Genomic DNA, 27,684 nt, shown 5'->3' with positions numbered 1-27,684 from the left:
TCAAGTACGGTTTACTCTAGGAATGCAAGAATGGTTCAAGTAAGGTCAAATTACAAGTCTAGAAGTCAGAATGACTTGTGGTTTTAACTTTTCCTCTGCCAGAGAAGAACTTTTCTGCCAGAAAAAGAAATCATTCCTTCCACATGCCCAAGAGCCTACAGTCAGCATAATTAACCAGTGACCCCTCCAAGGTCAAAGAAGAGGCCTCCCTTATGGATACCGGAGCGTGATGCAGCACAGAGAATGAGGACCACTAGCTGCTATTCTGATTCTCCTGAAAACACTAGAGCATTCACTAGGTCTCGAACTGAGAAGGGAAGAATGTTTTGCCATTCCAGAAAGAAGAGTGTTGGTTGCCACAAACAGAATAAGTTTAGCCACCATCAAAATGAATTTTCTCATTATGATTATTACCCTGAAGGACTACCATTACAGTAAAAACTTAAATGTATCTAAATACTAGATATCTGTCTACTTTCCCCATGGTTTGAAGGGTGTCCTATGATGTGAGTATCTTTTATCTAGAGTGTCAATAATCAACAAATCATACATGAGAATAGTTTTGAATAGGGAATGAACCAGAATTTATCTGTAAAGTATAAGTTAGAAAGTCCTTGCAGGTGATGACTGTGTCTGAGTTCGTCAGTTTCCCCTGCAGATACAATACAGTGCTAGATGCCCAAGGGCCTGATAAGTGCTTGTTAAAACTGATTTGAGTTTGAGGGTAAAAACTGAATTGGTCTCTATGACTAGGACAGCCAGGTGCCTTTACTAGGAGGTTTAAATGTATGCGTCCTCCTCAAAATGTTAAAGTCAAAGTCCTTGACCCAAGCAAACATTTGAAGATACAGGGGCAGTCTAACAGATGTGTAGTGTGATTTTTTCCTTTCTCATGGGGAAAGTACCAGATCACTGAGAACACAGCCTGAAACCATTCACTCCTTTGTTTCAACAATTACCCCCCCCCCTTTTTTTTGAGAGAGCGCGTGCGCATAGGGCAGGGGCAGAGGGACAGGGACAGGGACACTTAAGCTCAGCGTGGAGCTGACACCAGGCTCAATTTCACGACCCTGAGATCATGACCCGAGCTGAAATCAACAGTTGGTCGCTTAACCCCCTGAGCCACCCAGGTGTCCCTGACAATTATTCTTTTCATGACCATTCAGCTAATTTATATGGAGGAGGGGAAACTATGTATGAACAGAAAGACAAGTAGAGAAGGACCTTCACAAGATTGTTAACATTTATAATAGAAGTAGGGAACAGCAGGCAGAAAAAAAAACCTGGGTCTTCAAAAATAAATCACTTTATTTTCACTGTTGGAAAACCTTAGATCCTTTTATCACTTTCTTCTTTCAGACATGCAAACGGAATGTAAATAATGTCTTTAACAGATCCAAATCCGCACACAGCCTGAAATATTTCACACACATCCTACCATGCTCTCCTATACTAAACAAGGCTACTCAGTGTTCTTTTATTTCTCTGAATTTTTTTCTACTACTTCTTTGTTACTGATGTTTCTTCTGCCTGGATTCTGTATTCTTTTTATCTTCTCAAAACCTTTATCATCCTTCAAGATTCAATTAGGCCATTCCTGTTTCACAGGAGACTTCTCAAATGGCAACCCTTTTTCCTGGGCTCACCATCGGCCACCACAAAAGCAAGCTAACAACCGACCAACCAAAAATAGCCACTGTGTTACTGACAGAACAGGAAACATTAAGTTGTAGGGCCCCTGTGCAAAGATTATTCCAACCAAGTAAAAACATCAACATAATGGCCATTATTGCCAATGAACACATTTCATAATTTTAAGCACCTTTAACAAAAGTCACACTGAGTGAATCTAGACATGGAAGGTCTTGGGCTTGGTTTTTTTTTTTTTTTTTTTTTTTTAACTAGGAGAAACCTATATATGGTAAACTACGAATGTCAATTGGCAGTAAATTCTTCATGTTACCTTCCAATGTTCCATGTTAATTATGCATAATACACACACACACACACACTCTCACACACACACACACACACACACACACACACACACACACATCTCAAACCTAAAAGACTAAGAAAATGTGCCAAAATTTTAAGTGGCATGATTTTAATTTTTCTTTCCTATACTTTTATTTTCTAAATTTTCCAGCTATTACTCTTAAAATCAGAGACCAAAAAACCCTACTCTTTTCACTTTTGTTAAACTCATATCCCATCATAAATCAAAACACATCAAAATCATAAGGATCCCAAAGCTTCTTCTTTTGAGTCCTTTCTTTGTATTCATTTATTAATTTTTCAACAAACATTTATTATCTACTTTGTGTCTGTGGGATGCTGGATATTTTGCTACTTTCGCTGAACTTCTGTTATAACAAGATGTTCTTGTGTTGATGTAGTGAAAAGAAGGGCCATTTGTACCCCAATGTTTATAGCAGCAATGGCCATGGTTGCCAAACTGTGGAAAGAACCAAGATGCCCTTCAATGGACGAATGGATAAGGAAGATGTGGTTCATATACACTATGGAGTATTATGCCTCTATCAGAAAAGATGAATACCCAACTTTTGTAGCAACATGAATGGGACTGGAAGTGATTATGCTGAGTGAAATAAGTCAAGCAGAGAGAGTCAAGTATCATATGGTTTCACTTATTTGTGGAGCATAACAAATAACATGGAGGACAAGGGGAGATGGAGAGGAGAAGGGAGTTGAGGGAAATTGGAAGGGGAGGTGAACCATGAGAGACTATGGACTCTGAAAAACAACCTGAGGGTCTTGAAGGGGCGGCGGGGTGGGAGGTTGGGGGAACCAAGTGGTGGGTATTAGGGAGGGCACGTGTTGCATGGAGCACTGGGTGTGGTGCAAAAACAATGAGTACTGTTACGCTGAAAAGAAATTTAAAAAATTTTTTTTAAAAATGTTCTTGTGTTGTATTTATGGTCTCCTTTGCTCCCCTGAATTTGAAATACTCCTCAACCATTTATTGAATACCAGGCATGCATTAGTCACCATACTGGACAGGCATTTCAAGGAAATGTGACAGCAAATTAGCACTACACCCACTGCAGGGGCAGACAAGTGTGTAAACCATGGAACCAGGCTAATAAGCATGATAATGTACACTTGTGATGCTACTCAAAGAATAACTAGTTATCAAAGAAGGCTAGGAGGAAACTGCAATAGAGAAGACATTTCAACTGGGCCTTGAATAATGGGTCAAATAATCTTGGATGAGGAAGGAGGAAGCTGGGAGTGGAGGAGGAGGCTCACAAAAAAGAAGGAGGCTGGCAGGGAGAATGTTGACAGAAAAGGACAAGGTTGACAGAGAAGGAGTAAGATGCCAGAAAAAGAGGAGGCTGTCAAGGAAGAGGAGGCTGATAGAGATGGAGAAGGCTGGCAGGGAGAAGACTGACTGAGAGAAGGAGGCTGACAGGGGGAGGAGGCTGACTGAGAGAAGGAGGCTGACTGAGGGGAGGAGGCTGGCAGAGAGGAGGAGGCTGATGGGCCAGGAGGAGGCTAGCAGGGGAGGAAGAAGCTGACAGGAAGCACAAGACTGACAGGGGGAGGAATTAGGAAGAGCTACCAGACGAGCTGCGGGCAGCAGGGCAGGATCCCAATTCCAAGGCAGGGCAGCTGGTTTAGTGACACAGGTTGGCACAGCCAGCCAGTCCAGCTCAGCACTCACAACATCATGTGTCATTCAGTATTTACACTTCACACCAGCAGGGGTGGAGGCAATGGGCAAACTGAGGGACTGAGCTGAGAACACCCTCCAGCCCCACGGCAGACCTACCTGGGGGCTTCAGATGAAAAGGCCCGATGTCTGGGTAGAGCACACCACTGTGTTTGGAGGTGGAAGGACTCTTTGCCCATCCTTCCAGCCTTGTCCTCTCATTCACTAATCCCAGCTCTCCCTCCCTTCGTTCCACCAGCACAGCACCATGGTCCCTGTGCCCACCACGCTCAGTCATCTTCTCTGCTCTCCACACACCTGTGAAAAATGATTTTTGTCTTCTCAGGTTGATCCCAGTGAACAGAAGGGCTAGGCTGAATTTCGTGACCCTGTTGCTTGACCACAGCTGGTTGATCTCAGGATAACCTTCTCAGGGAAACTTCTTCAGCCTGATTTCTGCTGAGGAATTTTTCCTTGAATCAAAGATCTGAGATGGAAGTTGTAGTTGTGTTGTGTGTATGTGTGGGAGCTTGGTCACACAACGGCAGTGTGTGAAAAGATCTGGCCAGGAACCTCTGCTGCTATAGCCTGGAGCTGCCTGGGTCAGAGCAGGGTCCTGGGCCCACTGAGTGTGACATGAGATGGGGGTGGATATTAACTGACTTACTGAAAGAAGAATGTGGCTACTTCAGTCTTGGATGGTTGCTTCTGGTAGTGCAGAGAGACTATCCCAAAAGTAGTGGTCTGGACAAAATAGTCTTGGCTGGAAGATTACTCTGTGACCCTTCTGAATGAAGTACTTGTTACCTGTGGCTGAAAGCCGAGATGATGAAATTCTGGTTCAGAAATGATTTTAGGGACTTCCGGCTGTGTGTGCAGCCCAGGTATATTTGTGATGAGCATCGGAACGGCTGATTAGATTCCCAAAGCAGACTATAACAATCCCTCAAAGGAGCAAAGGCTCCTGGCCATGTCAACTTGCCACACAGAAGAGGTAGAGTCTCTTCCTCCTCCCCTTGAATATGGGCTGGTTTTGGGACCACCTTGGCCATTGGAATGACAGAAATGACCTTCTGAGACTTTGAAGTGCAGGTATTGAAGAAATCTGGCAGCTCCCACTTTTGTGCTTTGGGGAAGCCAGCTGCCATGCAAGAAGTTTAATCCAAGTATCATGATTCCACAAGTATGGAAATAAGCCTAATCTTGCTCCATGGAGAGGCTGTGGAGAGGCTGATGCCTACTTAGCCCCTAGTTGTTCCAGCCTGGTCAACTGAGGAATGGAAATGTGAGTTAGGAAGCCATCTTGGACATTTCAGCCCCAGCATATGAGAGAGTCTAGACTCACTAAGGAGGATGGTTTCTGGTGGTCTTCAAGGAAGCTCAACTCTCAATATTCATGATAGGACATTGTCTTCTTCCCTTGAACCTGGGCTAAGCTAGCCATTTGCTTTAGCCAACAGAATGTGGATGATGTCATGCCAGTACTTGGCCCAAATGTGGCAGCATCAGCTTTTGCATTTTTAGGGGCCCTGGGCTGCCACAAAAGAGGTCCAGCTACCCCGGTAGAGAAGCCACATGGAGAGGCCATATGGACAGGTCTCTTGAAAAGGAGATACCCCAAGACTCCATGGAGAGAGAAAGAAGTTCAGACACCAGCTGATGGCTTTGCATGAATGACAACTGCCAAGACCAGCAGAGTGACCCAACTAGGTCCAGCCCAGACCACACCATCTTGAGCAAATAAAGTAGTTACTGTTTTAGTCCCTAAACTGTGGAGTTGGTTATGCAGTAATAGAAAACAAAAGCAGTCAGGTAGGAGAGGGATCTTAAAACTTGTTATTTAGAACAAAAGTCTTGTTGGGCTCGGCCATGTGATTTGACCTGGCTAATGGAAGGTGAGCAGATTTGCTGTAGGTAGTGCAGATGATTTGGCTGGGTCTCTTGTGTCTGGTCTTGTGCTGGGAGAAGAGCTGGCTGGGTGAGCCTTGCTCTTTAGCCCCTGTTCCAGAACCACAGACATCTAGGGCAGACCTGCTTAGAGGCGAACCACCACAGCCAGTCCACAGACCCGTGAGCAAGAAATACACGTTTGTTGTCATGAGCCTGAGAGCTGAGATATGAGAGTTGCTTCTGCTCTAAAATCTGACTACTACGTTTGGCCAGCCAAATACTATCTAAAGTCTTCCTTCAGGGAAACCTTTACAGCTTCCTGATGGGCCTCCCTTGCAGGCTGGATCTCAAAATCCCTGCTGTAACTCCACTCTTGGATTCTGACTCAAAATAAACAGGAAGTTCTTAAACAGAAAAGCGTGACATCACAGAATTGCAGCACTCATGTTATTGTCCAAACTCTGGGGAAATTTTTTAATGGGCCAGGAGTTTTGAGATGTTTGATCAAAGACTGAAGAACAGAGTGCTGATTATTCTCAATTTGTCATCACAGTGACGCTGTATTCAGTATTCAGTATGCCAGCTGAGGCTGCTGGCTGGGGTTCTAAGGGGTTGGAGTAGCCAAAGAAAATCTGGTCCAACATGCATACCACATCAGGTGACACTGAAAGGCCATATAGCACCTGAACAATGGAGAGGAATTCAGACTGATGACACCTGGAAGTCTCTTTCCTTTTTTTTTTTTTGTCATTAGGAGTGGATTGATAAAGGAAGAATTTGAATCTTTCAAGGCATGCTCCCTGACCTTGCCTGTTCATAGCTAAGACTTCTACAGCCCTTTCTAGGTGCTAGGTTCTGTTCTAAGCACTTTGTGTATTAAGTCCTTTAATTCCCAAGCAATCCAATGAAATAAGTCACATTATTACAGACAGAGAAACAGACACAGAGAATCATTTTCCCAAGACGACACAGCTAGAAAGTGGCAAAGACAGCATTCCAACCCAGGTGTTCCTACCTTGGAGCCCGAGCCCTTACATGCCACGCTGAATAGTAGGATTAGATGGGGTGGATAGTGCTGTAGTTAGAGCTGGACCCCCGGAATGGACAGAGATGGGAGGTGCCAAGGACAACTGTGCCCAGCGTGGTTATTACAATGACAGCAGAGTAGGCATGGTAATCACAGTACAGGGGCAACCGATGAAAGCCCGGGAACTCGGCAAATTGCTCTAGTTCAAGGTCAGTCCTTCCCCGGCAGGACAGCAAGATATATTTACTATTCTGCCACCTCTGGCTCTATGCCCCAGTCTCGTGGGAAGCAAGTTCACCACCTCACTATGCTATAGGATAGTGTGTCTCATGGACCTGAAAAGCATATAGAAGCAACTTCTTAAGATACATTGACATGATACATGTGTGGTGGAATAGAAAATCAAACTCAACAAGAATATACCTTAGCAAAGTCTGGGCTAACTCGGGATTCTGGAGCCTGTGAGGGTCTCCTAATCCAGAGTAAAGGACCGGTGAGAGCACCCTGCTTTCCCTACCACATAGAAGGACAAATAGTACCCGGGAGGTCATTTGGGAAATGTGAGGCAGCACGTACCACATACCATTTAGAATATCTCACTCTGTTGCATTTTGGTTCTAAAAGTGGGCAGCTTTGAGTGGCATCTAGTCCAATATAGGCTTTAGTACAAATCTGGTTACTCCCTTCTCATGAACCAGCAGAGCCATGAACAAATTTAAGTCTTGTTTGTATCAATCTCTGTGAAGAGTGTGAGATTTTGTCCTACTTGCAAACTTACAAGGTAGTTCTGGCTGCTGGGTGAAGACACCCAGCCTGCCCATTTGCTCCAAATGTCTTGTAGGCTTCTGTGATATTCTTCCATCTCTGCCCCTTTACGCACCAACACAAGGGGTGGGGCAATCCTTTCTCCCCTCCAAATGAGAATAGTAAAGCCCTGGTGAATTTATTCAGAAATTTCCAATCAGAAAATCTAGAAAGAAGTTATTCTCATTTCCACAAATGTTGAGGCTTTGTGTTACATCAACATTTTATTTTAATGATGCATGGGGAAACACATGATCTTTTCAGCGCATATAGACTCTAAATGTTTTAATCCCTCAGAGGCAAATTTGCCTCTGACTCTATCCTCAACTTCACAAAAAGAAGTGAAGCAATGGGTTGATGTTCTGAGATTCACTGAATTATTGTTACTGTGACCCAGAAACAGGTGGTGCTGTGATAAGGAGAATGTCCACTGAATGTTCATGCACAATGGCCCCTTGGACACTGGCGATTTCCCGGGCTGTCTGGGATATATGTCTTGTGCCATAATCCCCAGTATATAGGGTTGTACCCTATAGCTACAGCAGAGCCACTTGGGAAACAAGGGGTGGACAGTGAATGGTTCTGTTTAAGATTTCCCTTAATAAAACCCTACTGAGATTTCTGCTTGCTATGCTCTGACCTGAGGGCTCTGAAAATCAGGTGGTCTCTCTACCCAGAGTCGTAGTGCTTCTACCGGTGACCATGATAATGATTCCACTGAATTGGAAACCAAAACTTTCGTGTAGCTTTTTTTGGTTCCTGGTGTAGGAGGAAACAGGCTCTTCTGGACTAGATGCTTACCTTCTCTTGACGTCACAGCATTGTGCCTCTGCCCCTCCTGAGCTTTCCCAAGAGAGCGATGCTCTGGTCTCAGAAAGTATTGCCATCTTCTGACTATTTGGGAACGGGTGCTCGGAGAGAACACACAGAGGTACATCTTTTGGAATTCCACACATTTGTGCATACATTTGTAAACCAATACCTTGCCCAGTGTTCTTCCAACACCCCCATAATGGGGGGGTCACATTTCCCTCTTTTTAGGTACTACTATCTGGTTTTGAAGTTGAGCTTCAAGAAACCCAGATGGCTTTCTCTTTCATTCCCATGAAGCTTTGCTAGTGCACCTGCAGCCGAGCCTTCTCCCCACCTGCCTTTCCGTGGCATGACTGCATTTCACTCAGCTCCTTCTCCAACAGAGCAAGGCTCGGGTGTCCTGATCCCACAGAATGAACTTCAGTCAATAAAAGCTAAAAAGTACAGAAACAAATTCCACACAGAGATATTTATCATTTTATAGTTTTGTAAAAATCTCAAGGAAAATCTTCCATGTAAGCATTAACAGAAGAAATTTTCCACATATTTAAAATAGGAAAATAGGACGGAAAACGTATTGACAAATAGCAATTTGAGTTATAAATGGTGATCCTGTTTGCCTTGTTTTTATATTCACATTTAAAAATTGTTCCAGGAATTGTCCCGTAAAACCAGCACATTAAGAGAAGATTGTGAAAATCATTGGTTCACTATTCAGATTTTCACCTATGAGCCACCTGATTGACGCTCAAATTCGACAAGTTCACTTTGTTCCTTGTCATAAGTTTTTGGCATATATCACTTGGGTGGATGTTACGTATCTGGAACATAAATGCTGTAAAAATTAATCCCCCCAGCACCACAGCCGCTGCAATAGCTATCAGTGTGTGTCCTGGAAATGGCAATGGAACTTCATCAACATAAATCTGCAACAGAAAAAGCACAGTCTTTTAGCTTCCTGGATCTAGTCATTTGAGACACTGATTTTTTTCTTTTTTTTTCCTTTTTTTGGGAGACGCTGAATTTTATAGGATCTCTGTAACAGCAGAGATACTGTTAATCAATTTAGCAAACTTCTGCTCAGATACACACAGACATTCAGCATCCACAAAACCTAGAACCCATCTCTGGACAATCTGGCAAGTACACATTTGCACACAATACAGAATATAAATTCTATTGTCCTAGATCTTTAATCCCAGGGGTCTGCAGGATACTTACACTGCAGGAAAATGCTCTGTATTCAATTATGGAGGAAGGGACAGAGTTCTGTGGGAAAACAGGAAATGCCTGCCAACTGCCCCGGGTGACCCGGGGAATGCACTTCCTGAGCTGGGTCTTGAAGAGTAAGTGGGTTCCCAGAAGACAAGGAGAAGAACGGGCATTCCAGGGAGAGGGAATAAGCAAGTGCTCTTTTAAGCTGTCATCTTTTTAGAAAATCCTCTATGTGCTAGCATAGGGAAACTTCTGTAGATTCAAAATTCTTCCTATACCTGAATGGATAACTAATAAAAACAAGTGCCCAGAAGAAAGACAGGATTGTGGACAGAGGGGCACGGAGGCATCTTTTTCTCAGAGACTAGAGGCAAGGGAGGGTGCCATTTCTGTTAACTCTACAAGTGAGGGGTATATAGAGAGTAAGATGGTTCGAGACTGGTGACTTAGGTTTTCTCTGTGAAGTAGGAAGCTACATCACATTTTGAGGTAGAAGAAAGTAGAGATGAGTGGAAATAGGGCAGTGGCGAATGTGGAGAAATGCTAAGGATCGCTAAGCTGCATTAAGATATAGCTCAAGTTAATAATTAATTGATTAATTAAATTAAATCAAATTAAATTTTAAAAAAAGATAGAGCTCAAGTTAAAGGTACCACCATCCTCCCAGCGACCAGAGGAGGTATGCCTTTTCTGAGGACCAGCCCTCGTATGCCATCGATTCTTTCGTAATTTCTCTGAGATTCATTCTTTCCATTCCATTTTTAATATTGCTAGCGTGAGCTTTATTAGCTCGCTTTGTATAAACAAGCCACTCAGCCCCCTCTCTGTGCTGTCAATCCATGTTGACATAAGAACAGTGCCAGATTCATCTTTGTAAGACACCTGTCTGTCTATAAAAACACTTTTTTTTTTAAAAAAGTGAGGTTGCTTTATTTGCAATGAAAAGAATTTTGACCATATGGAACTGGTACGAGAGGTGGGATGTTATAAGTAGCAGAACTGAAAGGGTGATTCTGGCCAAATGGTGTGGAAAGTGGGGAGAAACTGTTCTTTCCCATCTGGGCAGACGAGTACCCGCACGGTAATGGATCGGCTGGCTTAGCCATCTCCTGGTGTACGGCGCAGCCAATGGTGTGTGCCCAATGGTACTGGAATTATTGGGAATTTGATAGAAAATGTTAGATATTGGATGTGATATTCAGGATGGTACTTGTGGTCTTCAGGATGGTACTACATGTAAACAAAAATCTTCCTTTTAAGCCAGACCATCAGAAGAGCTTGGATAATTAGCTTTGTTAAGAAAGATCTAATCCATTTGTGACCAATGAGAGAGACAATTGTATGCTACATGTAATCGCAAAAGTGAAATTTCTTTTCCGTGCTGAAGTTGGAAAGAGCCAGAGGAAATAACTCATTGTAATCAAGTCTGTTTGGGTTTTGTTTCCATTTTTCTGTTTTGCTTCCTTAGCGTTGGATATCTCTCCTCTTAGTCCCCACAGCCCTCATGGCTGACAGCAGTTCCTTGGTCTACAAACTGTTTTTTTCCATATCATCCAGAAATCCATGTCTCGGCATTTGGAGCAAAACTCCTGTGATTCAGTCTGACTGGGTTGTTGTAGACCATGTCTCCATACCTGAACACCTTTTTTCAAAAATGTTTAATAGCTTCTTCTTGCTGACAGGAACATTCTAAAGTTCTCATTATGACCTTTAAGTTCTCCTACAGTTTGACCTTAACCAGCCTACTTTATTGTACAGAACCTTGCATCCCAGCCAAATGCATACTTCAAAGCCATTTACGAGATAAGTTTTATGCTTTCTCTTAACTGTGTCTTTGCTGCTGCTGTTCTCTCAACCCAGAATGCCTTCCTTACCCATTTTTTTTACATAAAATACAATTTTAGTCACCTTACCAGGCATTAGAAACATCTCACTTGTTCAGTTAAGCCATCCATTATTTTTTAAGAGTAGAAACCTGTATCACCTCTGAATTCTGTATTCACCAGCTAAACTACCACCTCTAAAATTCTTGAAAACAGTTTTTCCTCAAATGTTTCCCTTCCAATCTTCTGTGACTATCCAAATATTCCACACCGTGTCTAAAAAAGTCAAACCCCAGAATCATAGAAGAGTGTCTTCTAGACACAATGTCACTTTACTGCCAACATACTTCATTTTGTGTATCTTAAATATAGAGAATTCACTTAAATAGCCACAGTGTAATTACCAATATCAAGGCATTAACACTGAGACAATGCTGTTCTCTAATCTACAGATATTATTCAAATTTTGTCAATTATCCCAATAATGTCCTTTAAGGGGCACAAAAATTCCCGTTGTTTCAGGCTACTTTTAAAAGCAGGTGTCGGCAGTCCCAAGAAACTTACACCCTTTTTCTACTCTTTCCTCATGATTCTCTTCCTTTGTTAACTGTACAATCACTTCCTGTCTTTCTTTTATTCATTTTGGTGGTTGCTTCTTCATTCCTGAAGCTTTGTGTCCTTCTGTTAACACTTCTTTTCAGCCTTGAAGAACTTCTTTATGTATTTTTTTAAAAAGAGAAGTTCTGCCAACAGTGAATTATCTTAGGTTTCCTTCATCTAAGAATGCTTTCATTTTTCCTTCATCCCTGAAGGATATTTTCACTGGATACAGAATTCTGGATTGGCAGTCCTTCCTCCCCACCCAACCCCTATTCGTGGTATATTAAAGATGTCAGGCAACTTTCTTCTAGCTTCCATGGCTTCTGAGGAAAAATCAGCAGTCATCCAAATTATTGTTTACTTACATGGCTTTGTTGTTGCTTTCGTTTTGGCTGCTTTCAAGATTTTTTTCTTTATCTTTGATTGTTAATAGTTTAATTATGGTATGTTTAGGTAGAATCTCTATATCTTCCTCTGGATTCACTAAGCTTCTTAAATATGTAAATTTATGTCTTCACCAAATTTGGGACATTTTCAACCTTTATTTCCTCTTCTTCTCCTCCTTCTCCTTCCCCTCTCTTCTCCCTTCCCTCCCCCTTGACCCCCGTCCTCTACCCCCACCTCGGACTCCTCCCCCACCTCCCTCTCTCCAGTACCTCCCCCTTCTCCCTCTTCTCCTCCTCTCCTTCCACCTCCTTCCTTTTTCTGTCTGCATCACTCCTTTTTTCTTGTCCTTCATGGACTCTGGGGACATAAATGGCAGACTTTTGATACTGTCACATTGATCCCTGAGGCCATTCTTTTTCTAAAGTCTTTTTTCTTCAGAGTGTTTTGCTTTCAAATTCACTAGTTTTTTTTCCTCTGCATATTTCTTCTGCTAGCAAGTCTATCCAGTGATTTTTAAATTTTAAATATTGTATTTTCCAGTTCTAAAATCCCCATTTGGTTCTTTTTTATGGCTTCCATTTCTCTGTTGAGAATTCTTCTCTTTCCCTTTTCAGTCATTTCAAAAGTGGTTATTTTTACCTCACAGAAGCTGGTTATCATGGCTGGTTTAAAACGTCTGTCCGTCTGATCAGTTCACTTGCCATCGGTTGCTTATGGTCTTTTCTTTTGAGGATTGATTATAGTTTCTTAGTTATTGGCATACTGAGTAATTTTGGATTTTTATCCTGGACATTTAAGATGTTCCTGTTGTGAGACTCTGAGTCCTATTAAGAATTCTCTGGAAAAATGTTGGGGTTTTTGTTGGTTTTAGCAGCTGGCCACACTGGTTGAGTTCGGATCCAATCACGCTTTACTCTCTGTGGTGGCTCCTGTGTCAGTTCAGTTTTGAAACTTTGGCTGCACTCTTGTGTCTTCCTGGTTCTTGTGTTACTCAGGGGTTATTCCAGAACTGAAGTGGGATTTATATTGCAGGTGTATTTTGAAGTCTTTGCTATGCTTTTTTTTTTTCCTTTTGTTTATTTTTTGAAAGACTATTTTCACCAGTTTTATTTTATTTTTTTAAGTTTTTATTTAAATTCCAGTTAGTTAACACACATTTACAGCAGTATGGATCCATTACTGGGGCTGGCCTTAGGGCAGAGTCAGGATAGAGAAAGGAGAGGGGTGGGGAAATAGGGAGGAGGGGGAGAGGGAAAGAGGAAGGAAAGGAGGAAGGGAAGAGAGAGAGAGAGAGATTGTTTTTGATAATGTGGTTTCAGTGTTTGATAATGAGTGAGTGAGTTGTTAATCAAATCCTCATTCCTACTCACCCCATCTCCCCCACAGGTAGCAAATGTCATTATATGAAGAAGCATAATTGAATTATTGCACATCATGTGGTAATTCGGGGAGAATGATTTTGGTTTCCAAATCTTGGATCCTGATAGCTTTTGGCATAGTAAGACTCTACTGCTACAACGAAGATAGTCAGGAAGATTGTAAAGGAAACTGAAATGCTATACACATATGTTTCTTTGGGGACGTGGCATGAGAGGAGAGGTGGTAAAAGTCTGAAAACGGTAGGAGAAGAATAAATGAAACAAGATGGGATTGGGAGGGAGACAAACCATAAATGACTCTTAATCTCACAAAACAAACTGGGGGTTCCTGGGGGGAGGTGGGATTGGGAGAGGGGGAGCGGGCTATGGACATTGGGGAGGGGAGGCGAACCATAAGAGACTATGGACTCTGAAAAACAACCTGAGGGTTTTGAAGGGTCAGGGGTGGGAGGTTGGGGCAACCTGAGGGTTTTGAAGGGTCAAGAGTGGGAGGTTGGGGGAACAGGTGGTGGGTAATGGGGAGGGCACGTTTTGCATGGAGCACTGGGTGTTGTGCAAAAAGAATGAATACTGTTACGCTGAAAAAATAAATAAAATGGAAAAAAATGTGAAAAAAAAAAAGTCTGAAAACGGAGTTAAAAACGGAAGATGGAGAGAGAACATGAACAAATACAGGCACTTACTAAATTTTTCCCACGGTTGATGGGTCCTGCTACATGTCACACACACTACCTTCATCATTACTGACAATGTCATCCCCGTTCTCCAGGATCCCCTGTCTCCAGGCCTTGTCCATCACACAAATTACACCATTTTCCTCTTTCGTGTCTCTTGCAGACACATGTCATGTGACTTCCCCAGCTATCACCCCCATCAGTACCTTATGCCTTTACTGTACCTGAAATTCTTCAACTAAGTTACAAAAAGTGACTCCTGGAACAACGGACACTCTGAAGTGAAAAAGCTCAGAGCCCTGTGGGAAAAACACATCCGCTCAGTAGCAGCACAGACACGAATGTTCCTTTACGCTAAAATACACAGTGGAGCCACTCTCCCTATAGATGTTGCACAGAAAAAATCCAGTTTTCCTTCCTAAGGCTCTTGGGCATCTACTTCGTGTATCAAAATAAAAATGGAGGAAGAAGGACAATAGCTGAAACTGCTTTTTAAAATGAAGACACATGAACGTAAAACCTAACGTGGCCTGGACAAATAATTTGGGCTAATCTTCATATTCATGATTTTGATATGTCCACTTGTTTTTATTGACTTTTGCAACAATTACCTGGATTATATCTGCTTCATGTGTTCTTGTAGACAGCTGGAACCGGGAAGACATACCTGGGTATGTCCAGATGAAGGATACCAAACCCGTTTTAGTCCCTAAATTTTAAAAATACCCTTTCTGCTCCACCTTGAAAAATTGTCATTAGTTTTGCCTATGAGCTCCAAAAATAGTAAGTTAATGTTAAATTTAACTTTCAGATACCTTTAGAAATAATAATATCAAGAGAAAGGAAGGAAAAATAAATACCCTCCATATATTTTAAAGATACCGTTTCTACCATTGATGGACACTTACACTTTAAAACTTAAGCCAATCTGAGTTTAGACATGTATGTTTTATTTCAACTCAAAACAGGAAAAACAAAAGTGCTGAAAACTCACCTTTATACTTAAGTTGAGGCCTAAAGGATTATATACTGGAGCATTAAGACGGTGTTCTAAGTAATTTTTCAACTTCTTTACGTTTGCTGGCACACTGTGTTCTAAAAGTACATGAAGTGTATTTTAAGCGGACTTATGTTATTTTCGCATTTTGCATAAAATGTGCTACATAATCAAGGTATAATAAAGGATTTCACTCTGCAACATGGCTAAGTTATCCCAGACTTCTGGTTTGCTTTGACTATATAGAAAATATATTTAGGAAATATTAGGCCTTATAGCTGACATTTCATCTCCTCAGGGACACTGTCAAGAAGGACAAGACCTGTGGGGCGCATGGGTGCCTCAGTCAGTGAAGTGTGTGACTCTTGATTTCAGCTTAGGTCATGATCTCAGGATTGTGAGATCTAACCCCACACTGGGCTCTGAGCTGGGTGTGGAACCTGCTGAAGATTCTCTCTCTCCTTCTGCCCCGTTCCCTCTCCCACTTGTGCACTCATTCATGCTGACCTTTCCTTCCAGCTGCATGCTCTTGACCAGTCCTAACCTGCACATACTTTGTATCTTTGGCAAAGAGATAATTCAACCTTAGACATTGCTAAATAATTTTCAATAAGGTAGCAGAAAACTTTCATAATAGGATCATTTAAATCTCTTCTAAAAGAGCAATCAGGTATTCTTGCCTTTCTTACAATTCTTTCTAAGACCAGATATATAATGTGGGGATTAACAATTGCAGTGGTATAATGGTACAGGAGATCTACGTGGGAAAAAGCTCTGATAGCAGCATTTGCCAATTTCTGTGGTGTTAGTAGTCTCACCATGGCTAATTGCAAGCTACTAATGGCTTAACAATCAGTACATAAAATGTTTGAATATTTAACAGTCAGTGCTCAAAAGTTGGTAACATTAGGCTCCAGCACACCACAGAAAATTGGGATGTTAGTTAAAACAAAATATTTAGTTTTCTTTGCTAGATTTTCATTTCAAGAATGCATATAGTGGTCAGAGTAAAACTCACTGAATACCCAGTGTCTGGATACTTGGTTGGATACTTGGTAACATATTAATGGCTGATCAAAATTTCATTTAATTGTATCTATGTATCTATCTGTCAACGTACTGATTGAGCACTTTCATCAAAGTGTTTATATACATAAAATGTACAGGAAAGAGTTATATATTCAAGGTAAAATTGAATTGTGGTAAATTGCATTTTTCTTTTATTTTTTTATTTAATTTAATTTATTTATTATTCTTATTTTTATTTTTTATTTTTTTTTTAGTAGGCTACATATCCAACATGGAGCCAGACTTGGGGCTTGAGCTCACAACCCAATATCAAAACCTGATCTGAGATCAAGAGTCAGATGTTTAACCAACTGAGCCACCCAGGTGCCCCAAAGATTTTACTTTTAAATAAGCTCTACTCCCAATGTGGGGTTTGAACTTATAATGTCAAGATCAAGAGTCACATGCTCTGCTGACTGAGCCAGCTAGGTGCCCCTCATTTTTCTTATTTTAAAAAAAAATTCTGCATCTTTTAAATTATTTTACCATAGAATTTTGAAGAAACTTGGCTTGTAAAATTAGGAGATAGATTCAATCTCTCTCTCTCTCTCTTTCTCTTTTTATTTATTTAAGTAATCTCTACACCCAAGGTGAAACTTGACCCTGAGATCATATGCTCTTTGGACCAAGCCAGCCTGGAGCCCCTAGAAGACAGGTTCTATAGGCTATCTGGCCATACATTTTAGAACTTCCTCTGTAGCACTGCAAAAGCAGTCTAAAGAGACAACTAGACCAACATGTAGCACAAACTCTATCGTTTTTGCTACTCATCTACAAAATGGCTTTCAAATGTTTTACAGTTAAATTGCTCAAAAATGCTTTCATGTCATGAAATCCAGGGCACGGAAAGTAATAATGAAATACATGGGAGACAAGAGGAGAAGAGTGAACAGCAACGTGCCAGTTGACTCAAATTCTTCTCCAAAGAGGGGTGCCTGGGTGGCTTAGTAATTTAGACGTCCAACTCTTGGCTGTTCCTTGTGTAAACAGGTTTTATAAGCCACTTACCTGGGTAATAACAACATTAACTGTAAGACAAAATAACCATACAAGAAAGCAAACCCTACTTAGTTTCCAGTTTTCTCTGCTGTTCACTTCAGTCACTGTAACCAGATATGGAGTTTCCACTGGGATATGTCCATCCTCACTGTAAATTTCCAAAGAAATTGGATATTGTGTAACTGGAAACTTAAAACGAGGAACCTAAAATTCAAATTCCAAGAATGAATGTCAAAACTCAAGACTAATTTCATTTTCTCGTAAAGAGTGAATAGATACATTTCTCTAAGAGTTTGGCCATTCTAAATGGCATGTGCCTCTTAGGGTTCCCACCTTCTCAGCACATGAAAAACAATCTGTCTTACAGGAAAATGAACATGACTCCCAAAGTAATACACAAACATTGTGGTAACAAAATTTGTAACTTTCTTTTGGCCCTTTCAGGAATTTGCTGTGAGGGTATTAAAACTTTGTTGGATAACTGGTATCTCAGAAGGGCAGTGCATGAATTGGATCTTGCCTCCCTCCCTCCCACCTCTCTCCCGGTCAGCCATGATCTCTCAGCCACACTCCTGAAGCTCAGGCTCTGGAGTCAAGAGTTCAAATCCAGATTTCACACATATTAATGATGCGATATTTGACAAACTACCTGGCCTGTCTGTGCCTCAAAATTAATGAGACAAATCATGGAAAATGCTTAGAGCAGTGTTTAGTAGATAGTCAATGCCCAAGCAATATTATTGTAATTCAGTGAGGGGAGAGTTGCAGGGGTATATATAACAAGCCTCATAATTCACTGCAAATGCTATGCTCGATACGGTATTAAACGATTTTATCTTTACAGAAAGGATAAATATATAGATAGATCTACATATATAAAGAGATTCCTATAGATAAATGTATCTCTCTCTCTCTCTCTATAGATATATATATAGTCTATAATGCTATTATAGTCTTACAAGGCCTTGAAAAAGACCAACTTGAAAGTTAGATTAAGTGCATTTAACTTAGCTAATGCAAACACCAATATCCCTCTGATACACCTTTGAATGCTTTGAAACTAACAGAATAAAATATATGACCCATTCTCTTAACCAACATACTATACTGTCTTCTATTTTGTCACTACTCCCAAACTGAGCTCCTTGGTTACAAGGACTTTGACTTCTATATTCCCAGTATTGATACACATTAGATACTCAATAATTTTTGAATGAATCTGTATCCATCGTAATCTATTGTAGTGTATGACAGGTTACAAATTGTTTAGTGTGTCTTTATAAGAATGCTGAGAAATGGGCAGTGTGGTGCATGTATTATTCTGTTTTGCAGAGGTGGTTCATTACCTTGTTTAGGGACATTTAAATCCAGATCTTCCTAGCCTGTCCTGTTTAGTTCTATGTCATAATAAGACATTACTTCCATGTCTTAACTTTCATATTGAATCAAAATGCGCACTTCAGAATCTTATATTGATATGAAAGTACTTTGTCTTCAGACAATTAAGAATGACCTTACCTTTTCTCTGCAATCTGAGAAAGCAACAGCATGTGATAACTTCTGATTGTTTGTGCAATTACACTCTTCCCGAGTAGACATGTTAGCACACTGTTTGAATTTACCAGATCTCTGCAAAGAGAATACAGGTTGACTTGCTTTTTGTGAGGCAGGATTTCTGCAGATTGAGTAAATGTTCACTAGATATTTGTGTCCCGAATGAATAAAATCCCTGAGAATGTAAGAGGGGGAAAATTCCTTTGATAATGGACTGAAAGTTCAGTATTTCTGAATTTTGTTTCCTTGCTTGGTAATTAAACTCAAGTATCAGCTGCTTGCCAGGTGGATGTTTAACATGCATTGGACCTTCAAAGCCTGTGTTATTCTGAAGGCAACACGTAAGGACTACGAGACTCTCTGTTCTGGAACCCTCCCATCGCAAGCATGAAGACAGAGACCTAGAAGCAGCAGATGTGATATGACAGGGCTGTGGACTTGACAGAACCCTCTCCGAGTCTACCGTTTCATGCTTGCCTTTCTTCGTGGCATTCACTAGTTCACTAATGCCATTTAAAATCTCCATTATAGGGGCACCTGGGTGGCTCAGTGGTTTAAGCTGCTGCCTTCAGCTCAGGTCATGATCTCAGGGTCCTGGGATCGAGTCCCACATCGGGCTCTCTGCTCAGCGGGGAGCCTGCTTCCCTCTCACTCTCTGTGTCTGCCTCTCTGCCTACTTATGATCTCTCTCTGTCAAATAAATAAATAAAATCTTTAAAAAAAATAAATAAAATCTCCATTATAACTGTCCAATTGTCATTCATTTTCAATTTGATTACTCTTGCTAGAGATTGGCTTTTGATTTTGATAATCAGCTCTATTTTTTTAAATGTTATTCTTCCTTTCACTTTTTTTTTTTTTTTTAGGATTACCATCCCTCCCCTCCCTGCCAGCTTTTTTTTTTCTTCTTCCTTTTACTGAGATAAAATGTACCATTTAAACAATTTTTGAATGTACAATTTGGTGAGTTTTTGTACATTTGCAACGTTGTTCAATCATCGCTACTATCTAATTTTGAAACATTGTTATCACCCCCAAACAGAAACCCTGTACCTAGTAATAGTTACTCCTGCTTGGCTCAGTTGGTGGAACATGTGACTCTTGACCTCAGGGTTGTGAGTTCAAGCCCCATGTTAGATGTGGAGATTACTTAAGAATAAAATCTTAAAAAGAATAGTTACTCTTCATTTCCCCCTCCCCTCAGCCCATCTAGTCATTCTATTTTCTATCTCTATGAATTTTCCTATTCTAGACATCTTATATAAGTGGAAATATACAATATGGCCTTTTGTGTCTGTTTTTTTTGCCCAAATATTGTTTCTGAGGTTCACCTATGCTGTGGCATATGGCAATACTTCAATCCTCTTTACGACTGCATAATATTCCATTGTGGGGATATTGCCTATTTTGTTTATGCATTCATCAGTTAATGGATATTTGGTTGTTTCCTCGCTTTGGCTATTACAATAACACTGGTATAAATTTTCTATTTGAACTGTATATCCAGGAGTAAAATTGCTGGGCCATAGAATAATTCTGTATTTTTAACTTTCTGAAGACCTGCCAAAATGTTTGCCGCAATAGCTGCACCATGTCATATCCTCCTCAGCAATGGATAAGGGTTCCAATTTTTCCACATTTTCACCAACATTTGTCATTTTCCATTAAAAAGATTATTATAGGCACCCAAATGGGTGAGGTGTGGTATCTCATTGTGATTTTGATTTACATTTACATAAGGACTAACAAATCAAGCATCATTCATGGGCTTCTTGGCCATCTGTGTATCTTTTTTGGAGGACTCTCTACCAGAGACTTCATCTATGTCTGACTGGGTGATTTGTCTCCTGGTTGTAGAGTTTTAAGAGATCTTGAGAGAGTCTGGATACTAGAACCTTATCAGATGAATGAATTGCAAATATTGTTTCCCATTCAGTATCTTTTAACTTTCTAGGCCGTGTCCTTTTATCCATGCACAAAAGTTTTTAATTTTGATGGAATTAAAATTTATTTATTTCTCTGTTGTTGCTTGCACTTTAGGGCCATAGTTAACAAATCATCACCTTACCAAAGAGACAAAGGTATACACTTACACAACCTTATGAGAGTTTTGTGTTTTAGCTCTTACATTTTGGTTTTCAATTCATCTTAGGTTAATTTTTGCATCTGGTGTAAGATAGGTGTCCAAATCCAAATTCATCCTATTCAATGTTGGTATTCATTCAGTTGTCATGGCACCATTTGTTGAAAAACCTACTCTCTCTCCTTTAAGTGGTTTTGGCACACGTGTCAAAACTCAGTTGACCACAGATGTATGGGTTTATTTCTGGATTCTCAATTCTATTCCATGGATATATATGTCTATCCTTGTGCCATTATCACACTGGTTTGATTACCATGGCTTTATAGTAAATTTTGAAATTGGGAAGTGTGGGTTCTCCCACACTTTGTTTTCTTTTTTTTCAAGATGGTTTTGGCTATTCAGAGTCTCTTGTAATTCCTTGTGAATTTTAAAATCAGCTTTTACATTCATGCAAAAAAGGCATTTGGAATTTTAATAGGGAATGCATTTCGTCTGTAAGTCAGTTTGGGGAGTATGCTCCCTATAAGAAGATTAAGTCTTCCAGTCAGGAACATGGGATCTTTCTCACACTTAGTTCCCCTTTAACTTCTTCAGCTTTGTTTTGCAGCTTTCATTGTCCAAGTTCTGTTTTTTCTTGGCTATAGTTTTTCCTAAATATTTTATGATTTGTGATGCTATTACAAATGGAATTATTTTCTTAATTTCATGTGTGTACTGATTTTGTATCCTATGACTCTTTAATAAACACTAAGTTTTTTCTTTGTTTTTGTGGCTTCCTTAAAATTATATGTATTTTATTAATATACATATATTTAATTATAACATATATAATGTCATCTGCAAATAGAGATCATTTTATTTCTTCCTTTCTAATCTGGGTGCTTTTTCTTTCTTCTCCTTGCCTAACTGCCTGACTAGAACTTTCAGTTCAATACTGAATAGAAGAAGCATGAGCCTTGCCTTGTTCTTGATCTTAAGGGAAAAGTTTTTAATCTTTCACCACTAAGTATGATGTTAATAGAGAGTATTTCATAAATGCCCTTCATCAGGTTGAGGAAGTTACCCTTTATTACTTGTTTGTTGAGTGCTTTTATCATAAAAGGTCGTTAGATTTTGTCAAAAGCCTTTTCTGCTTCAATTGAAATGATCATATGTATTTTCTCTTTCTTCTATTAATGTGGTACATTACAGACTGATTTATGTCAAGCTATCTTTGTGTTCCTGGGACAAATCTCACTTTGTCATGGTATATGATCCTTTTACTATGCTGTTGAATTTGGTTTGCTAGTATAGTTGTGGGCTTTTTGTCTCTATATTCATAAGGGATATTGGTTTGTAGTTTTCTTGCAATGTCTTTATCTGGCCTTGGGTAATGCTGGCTTCTTAGAGTCAGTTAGGAAATGTTCCCTTCTCTTCTATTTTTTGGAAAAGTTTGAGAAATGTTGGTGTTAAATTTTCTTTAAATGCTTGGTGGAATTCACCAATGAAGCCATCTGATCGTTTCTTTGTTGGGAGGTTTCTGATTACTGGCAGACTCAATCTCTCTACTTGTCTTAGAGTTATTGAAATTTGCTATTTCATTTTCAGTCAGTTTAGCTAATTTCTGTTTTTCCAGGAATGTTTCTGTCTCATGTAGGTATCCAATTTGTTGATGTACAATTGTTCATAGTACTCTTCTGATTTTTGTTGTCTTTTCTTTTTTTCTCAATCTATGTAAAGGTTTGTAAAATTTGTTGATCTTTTCAAAGAATCAAATCTTGGCTTTGTTATCCTTGTTATCGTTCTTCAATTCTCGTCTTTATTCACCTCCACTCTAATGTTTATTATTTCCTTTCATCTGCTTACTTTGGGTAATACCATATTATGTTAACTACTTTTTTTAATCTATAGGAGGACAAATCCGTCATTCATTTTCTGTTCTTCAAATTATTTATTTATTAATACCTATTTTCTTTTCAGTATGAACTTTAGAAAAAGCCCATTGTGCTCACTCAAACATATTCTGTTGGGGTTTTGATTGCAATTGCACAATTTTATAGATTAATCTGGAGAGAACTGAGCTTTATAATGATGAAGCTTCCCATCAGGAACATGAGACTTCTTTTAATCCAAGGTGTTTTCTATATCCTTCAGCTAAATCATATAATTTTTTCCATCCCTGTCTTGCACATATTTTTAGATTAAATTCTATGTCTATTATTGTATGCAGATGAAGAATGGGTTATTTCCCATTATTCTAATTAGTTATTGCAGATATATAGGAACATAACTGATTATTCTTTGTGATCTTATATCCATTGGGCTACATTATTGATAATAATTATCAGTTTTAATAATTTGTCAGTTGTTTCTTCCATATTTTCTAAGTAAGTAATTATATGTGGGAATGGTGAGTTTTGTCTCTTTCCAATATTTATAATTTATCTTTGTCACATTGACTTAGCCTGACTTTACAGACCAAAGTAAAACAGAAGCATTAAAGCACACATGCTTCTAATATTTAATTTTATAGGTTTGCTAAATATTTCTCACAGATTTTATTAGACTTGGTAGTATCACTTCTATTTCTGTTTTACAGAAGTTTATTCAGAAATGAATGTTAAATTGTATCAAACATGTTTTATGACTTCTACTGAGATTTTTCTTCTAACCCATTTATAAAGTGAGTAATTTTAATATGTTTCATATGCTCAAACCTTCTCACATTTCAGAAAGTCTACAGTCTCCCGAAATACTACAGTGTTAGTATATTTATGCATTTGACTTGCTAGCATTTTAGTTAGGATTTTTCACAAGTCAGACGAAACAGGGATTTAGGGATGGGTGAATTGAAGATAAGTTGTTTGCATACACTATTTTTTTGCATTTTTTAAATTTTGATTTTAACGATTTAAATTATAGAATATGGACTGTATTGAGCCTTTTTGGAATTCATTAAGACTTTATTACAAAATAAGCAGTCACTTTGTATGGTTGTTCCATATGGACTAAAAGGAATGTGTATTCTCTATTTTATAGAGACACACTCACTATGCCCCAGGCTTCCTGGTTCTCCTCAGTCATGGAGCCCTTTCCTGTGACTACTCTTATGATGGTACCTCCTTGCCTGGGATGTTTTTTTCTCTCCCTTTATCCTCTTCTACACTCTTTCTCCTCCTTTGTTGGTTCACCCCTACTCATCTTTCAGTCTGACTCCATTGGACTATATTTATACCCCTGATCCACAATCATATTGTGTGTTTTGTGTCTGTTTCTACTACTTGTCTATCTTAAACTTAAGGGCAAGTAGGATTAACTGGGAGATTTTTTTTCAATGGAAATTTCAGGACTGCCCCATAGTTTCTGATTCAGTAGCTGTGAGGTACAATTAAGAAAACTGCATTGTAGAAATATTCCTAGATAATCCTGTTTCAGATGATGCACAGTCATGCTGCTCAGAAACAGTATTTAATTTGTACAACTTTCTGTTTAATTCCTATTCTCCCCATTACAGTAAAGATCCATGAAGTTATCATGCTTCTCTAGTTTATTGCTGTATCCTCTGAGAAAGTCTATTTGTACATTGCCTGAGAACACTAGAAATCCTGAAATTAACATGTGTCAGATGCATAAAAAGTGCACTTAAAGATTTATTGACTTAGCTGTAAATGAGATACGTTTGCTATTCAACTTCCAAGAGAATCTTGAAAACACAAATAAACTAAGGATTTCCGTGTAAATACAGTAAAACCATATTTCAGTAGTGGGCACAACAGGATTTATCTTTGGGAAAGACTGGAATGGCCAAAGAATGGTGTATTATAGAGGGTCATTGCCTGGAGCAGAGTTTCTTACCCCAAAATGCAAGATTCAACAAGAAGTCAGCCTCCTCATGTGGTGAGTGTATAATAATATATGTACAAATGTGGATTATTAGTTTGTTCAATAATCTGAAAACACTCCTTGTGGCTGGCACTGTTCTGGGTATGAAAGATGCAGTGGAGAGTAAAATAGATTTCAAAACAACAACCACCACCTTGACTTAATGTAGTTTACCTTTTTATGAAACACAATAAATAAAGCAAATGAGTACAATCTGGAAAATTGTAATAAGTGTACTGAAGAAAAATAAAGGAGAGAAAGGGGACAGGGAGTGGGTACCACTGGGGGTGGGGCTTCCAATTTTAAATAGAATGGTCAAGGCAGGCCTCACAATGATGGTGACATTTAAGCAAAGACCCGAAGACAGTGACAGAATGTGCCATGAGCTATCTGGCAGAGGAGCATTCCAGACGAATTGCTTTGGCCTTGGCCGCAGAGGCCCTGAGCTTGAAATACGTCTGACATTTTTTTTTTTTTAAAGATTTTATTTATTCATTCGACAGAGAGAAACCACAAGGCAGAGAGGCAGGCAGAGAGAGAGAGAGAGGGAAGCAGGCTCCCTGCTGAGCAGACAGCCCGATGCGGGACTCGATCCCAGGACCCTGAGATCATGACCTGAGCCGAAGGCAGCGGCTTAACCCACTGAGCCACCCAGGCGCCCCTGACATTTTTTTTTTTTTAAAGATTTTTACTTATTTATTTGTCAGAGAGAGAGAGGGAGAGAGAGCGAGGGAGCACAGGCAGACAGAGTAGCAGGCAGAGACAGAGGGAGAAGCAGGGTCCCTGCCAAGCAAGGAGCCCGATGTGGGACTCAATCCCAGGACGCTGGGATCATGACCTGAGCCAAAGGCAGCCGCTTAACCAACTGAGCCACCCAGGCGTCCCATGTCTGGCATATTTGAAGAACTGCATGGAGGCCAGTGTGGCTAGAGCAATTAACATCAGGGGAAATCAGGTCAGATGGAATGCCAAGGCCAAGTCATGAAGGACCTCATAGACCACCGTGAGAATTTGGCTTTTGTTCTGAATTACATGGAATGACAAGAGTTTAGAACAAAAGAAACAAGCATTTTATGTCTTTGCACATGTATGTGTGTAGATACTCAGTGCATATGCGCATGGAAGGGGTGTGAATGTCTGTTTGTGCATGTCTACAGGCAGGCAGCTGTGTTCTTCTGGAGAGAGATTCCACAGGTATCAGTGAGGTTTTTTCAAGAAGCTACCCCATCACGTACTCTTCCTCTCAACCTTGTGGTTTCTCTTTGTTCTTTCTATCTTGTTCACTCCACATTCCAGAGAGACAGAGGGCTGCTGGGTTTGGTTGTGTTCTAGGCAGAACTTTGGTAGGAGCTTAAATGTGCCCTGTTGGATCAAATAGTCTTCTTTCCTTTAGGACACCATTCATTTTACTGGGTTAGACATGTGAGATGGGTCAGGGGGCTCCCCTCATCTGAGAAAAGATGCTCTCACCCGACTAATACCCTTTGAAATCCAAAGGGAAACCAGGGAGAGGTCAGAAGAAGCATTCCGTTTAAAATTCTTAGCTCCAAAACCGCATCTAGAAGTAGCAGTAAGGGCGGGGATGGGGGGCAGCTAATGGGGCACCTGGCTGGCTCAGTTGGTTAGGCGTTTGACTTTGAGTCAGGTCGTGATCTCAGGGTCCTGGGATTGAACCCCACATCAGGGTCCCTGCTCCGCGGGAGTCTGCTACTCCTTTTCCCTCTCCTCCTGCCCTTTCCCCATTCATGCTCTCTTTGTGTCCCTCTTAAATAAATAAATAAATAAAATCTTTAAAAAAAAAAAAAGGAGGGGGGCTAAAAGAGGAGAAGGAGGAACAGGGTAGTACAAGTAGTAATACATGCTGACCTGTCAGGGTAGATGGAACATTGTTTTGAATGAACCTTCTCTTTGAATCCCTGCAGCTAGGTCCATCTGTAATTTCACAGAATGATTTCTTGAGTTCAAATAAGTACGGTTTGTACATTCAAAAATTATTTACCTTTGACATAGGAAATAGATTTCTTGGTATTGGTTTGCTGGGATCTGCATGGTAAAAGTTGTCTGTGAGTGGTATGGCAATTCCCATATTAGATGGGGGCCTGTAGTTTATCTGTAAGTGATTAAGCAAAGAAAACAAGTAATTCATAATTATTTACTAAGTCTTTAACTTAAAAATCTTGATTTTCCAGAAAAAGCATTCAAAACAAATATTTCATTTTTAGTTCCAGGCAGTAAATTTCTATTCTTCCCGTACTCCCTATACCTTATTTTTCTGGGCTTTCAACAACCTTAGCCCATGGCAATATAATTGTTTGGAACTTGTAAATAAGTGAAAAATTTTTTAGTATGTAAAATAACGACCAAAAGGAAATGTAAGAAAGTTTTAACACCTCATAAAAAAAGTCTTAGTGATATATTTAGTAAATACATATTCAAGTTTGGTCAGTTGGGTTTTTTGACACAGAGAAAATCTTAAGTAATAAGTTCATCAGCAAAGAATAATAATACATGTTTTTTTAAAGTGTCATCAATTCTGACAAGGCAGAGATTAAAATGGCAACTACATCGAAATGTAACCAATAAGATGGAACCAGGACAGGTCAACATAATGGCAGATAACTGTATATAGCACAAAAGCCCCAAGATTACGTCCCCATAATATAGCATAAAATAATTTTTTAAATGGTGAGACCGAGTTACCAGGAAAAGTCATTATTTCAGGACGTGTTGGCCTTTTAGAAATAAGTAATTGTCACATCCTCAAGATGATAGGAAGATCGACCAATAACTGGAGTGTTTTGTGCATGTCAGGAAAGAAATGCAAAGACGGGATG

The 27,684-nt window shown here is 39.8% G+C and overlaps 1 protein-coding gene across 1 annotated transcript in view; it reads right to left on the bottom strand.

Annotated features, from left to right (window-relative positions):
* Window positions 1–8,920: 8,920 nt before the first annotated feature.
* The window catches only part of CATSPERB (cation channel sperm associated auxiliary subunit beta), a 117,863-nt gene continuing 99,099 nt past the window's right edge, over window positions 8,921–27,684 (bottom strand). The window contains 6 exon segments of the mRNA XM_046009900.1: window positions 8,921–9,136; window positions 14,513–14,587; window positions 15,283–15,383; window positions 17,421–17,556; window positions 18,871–18,981; window positions 26,850–26,960. Coding sequence (XP_045865856.1) covers window positions 8,921–9,136; window positions 14,513–14,587; window positions 15,283–15,383; window positions 17,421–17,556; window positions 18,871–18,981; window positions 26,850–26,960 — 750 coding nt within the window.

This window comes from Meles meles, chromosome 6 (assembly GCF_922984935.1).
Source record: "Meles meles chromosome 6, mMelMel3.1 paternal haplotype, whole genome shotgun sequence".
NCBI lineage: Eukaryota > Metazoa > Chordata > Mammalia > Carnivora > Mustelidae > Meles > Meles meles.
Note: the sequence above shows the minus strand (reverse complement) of the source record. Positions and strands in the feature narration are given on the sequence as shown.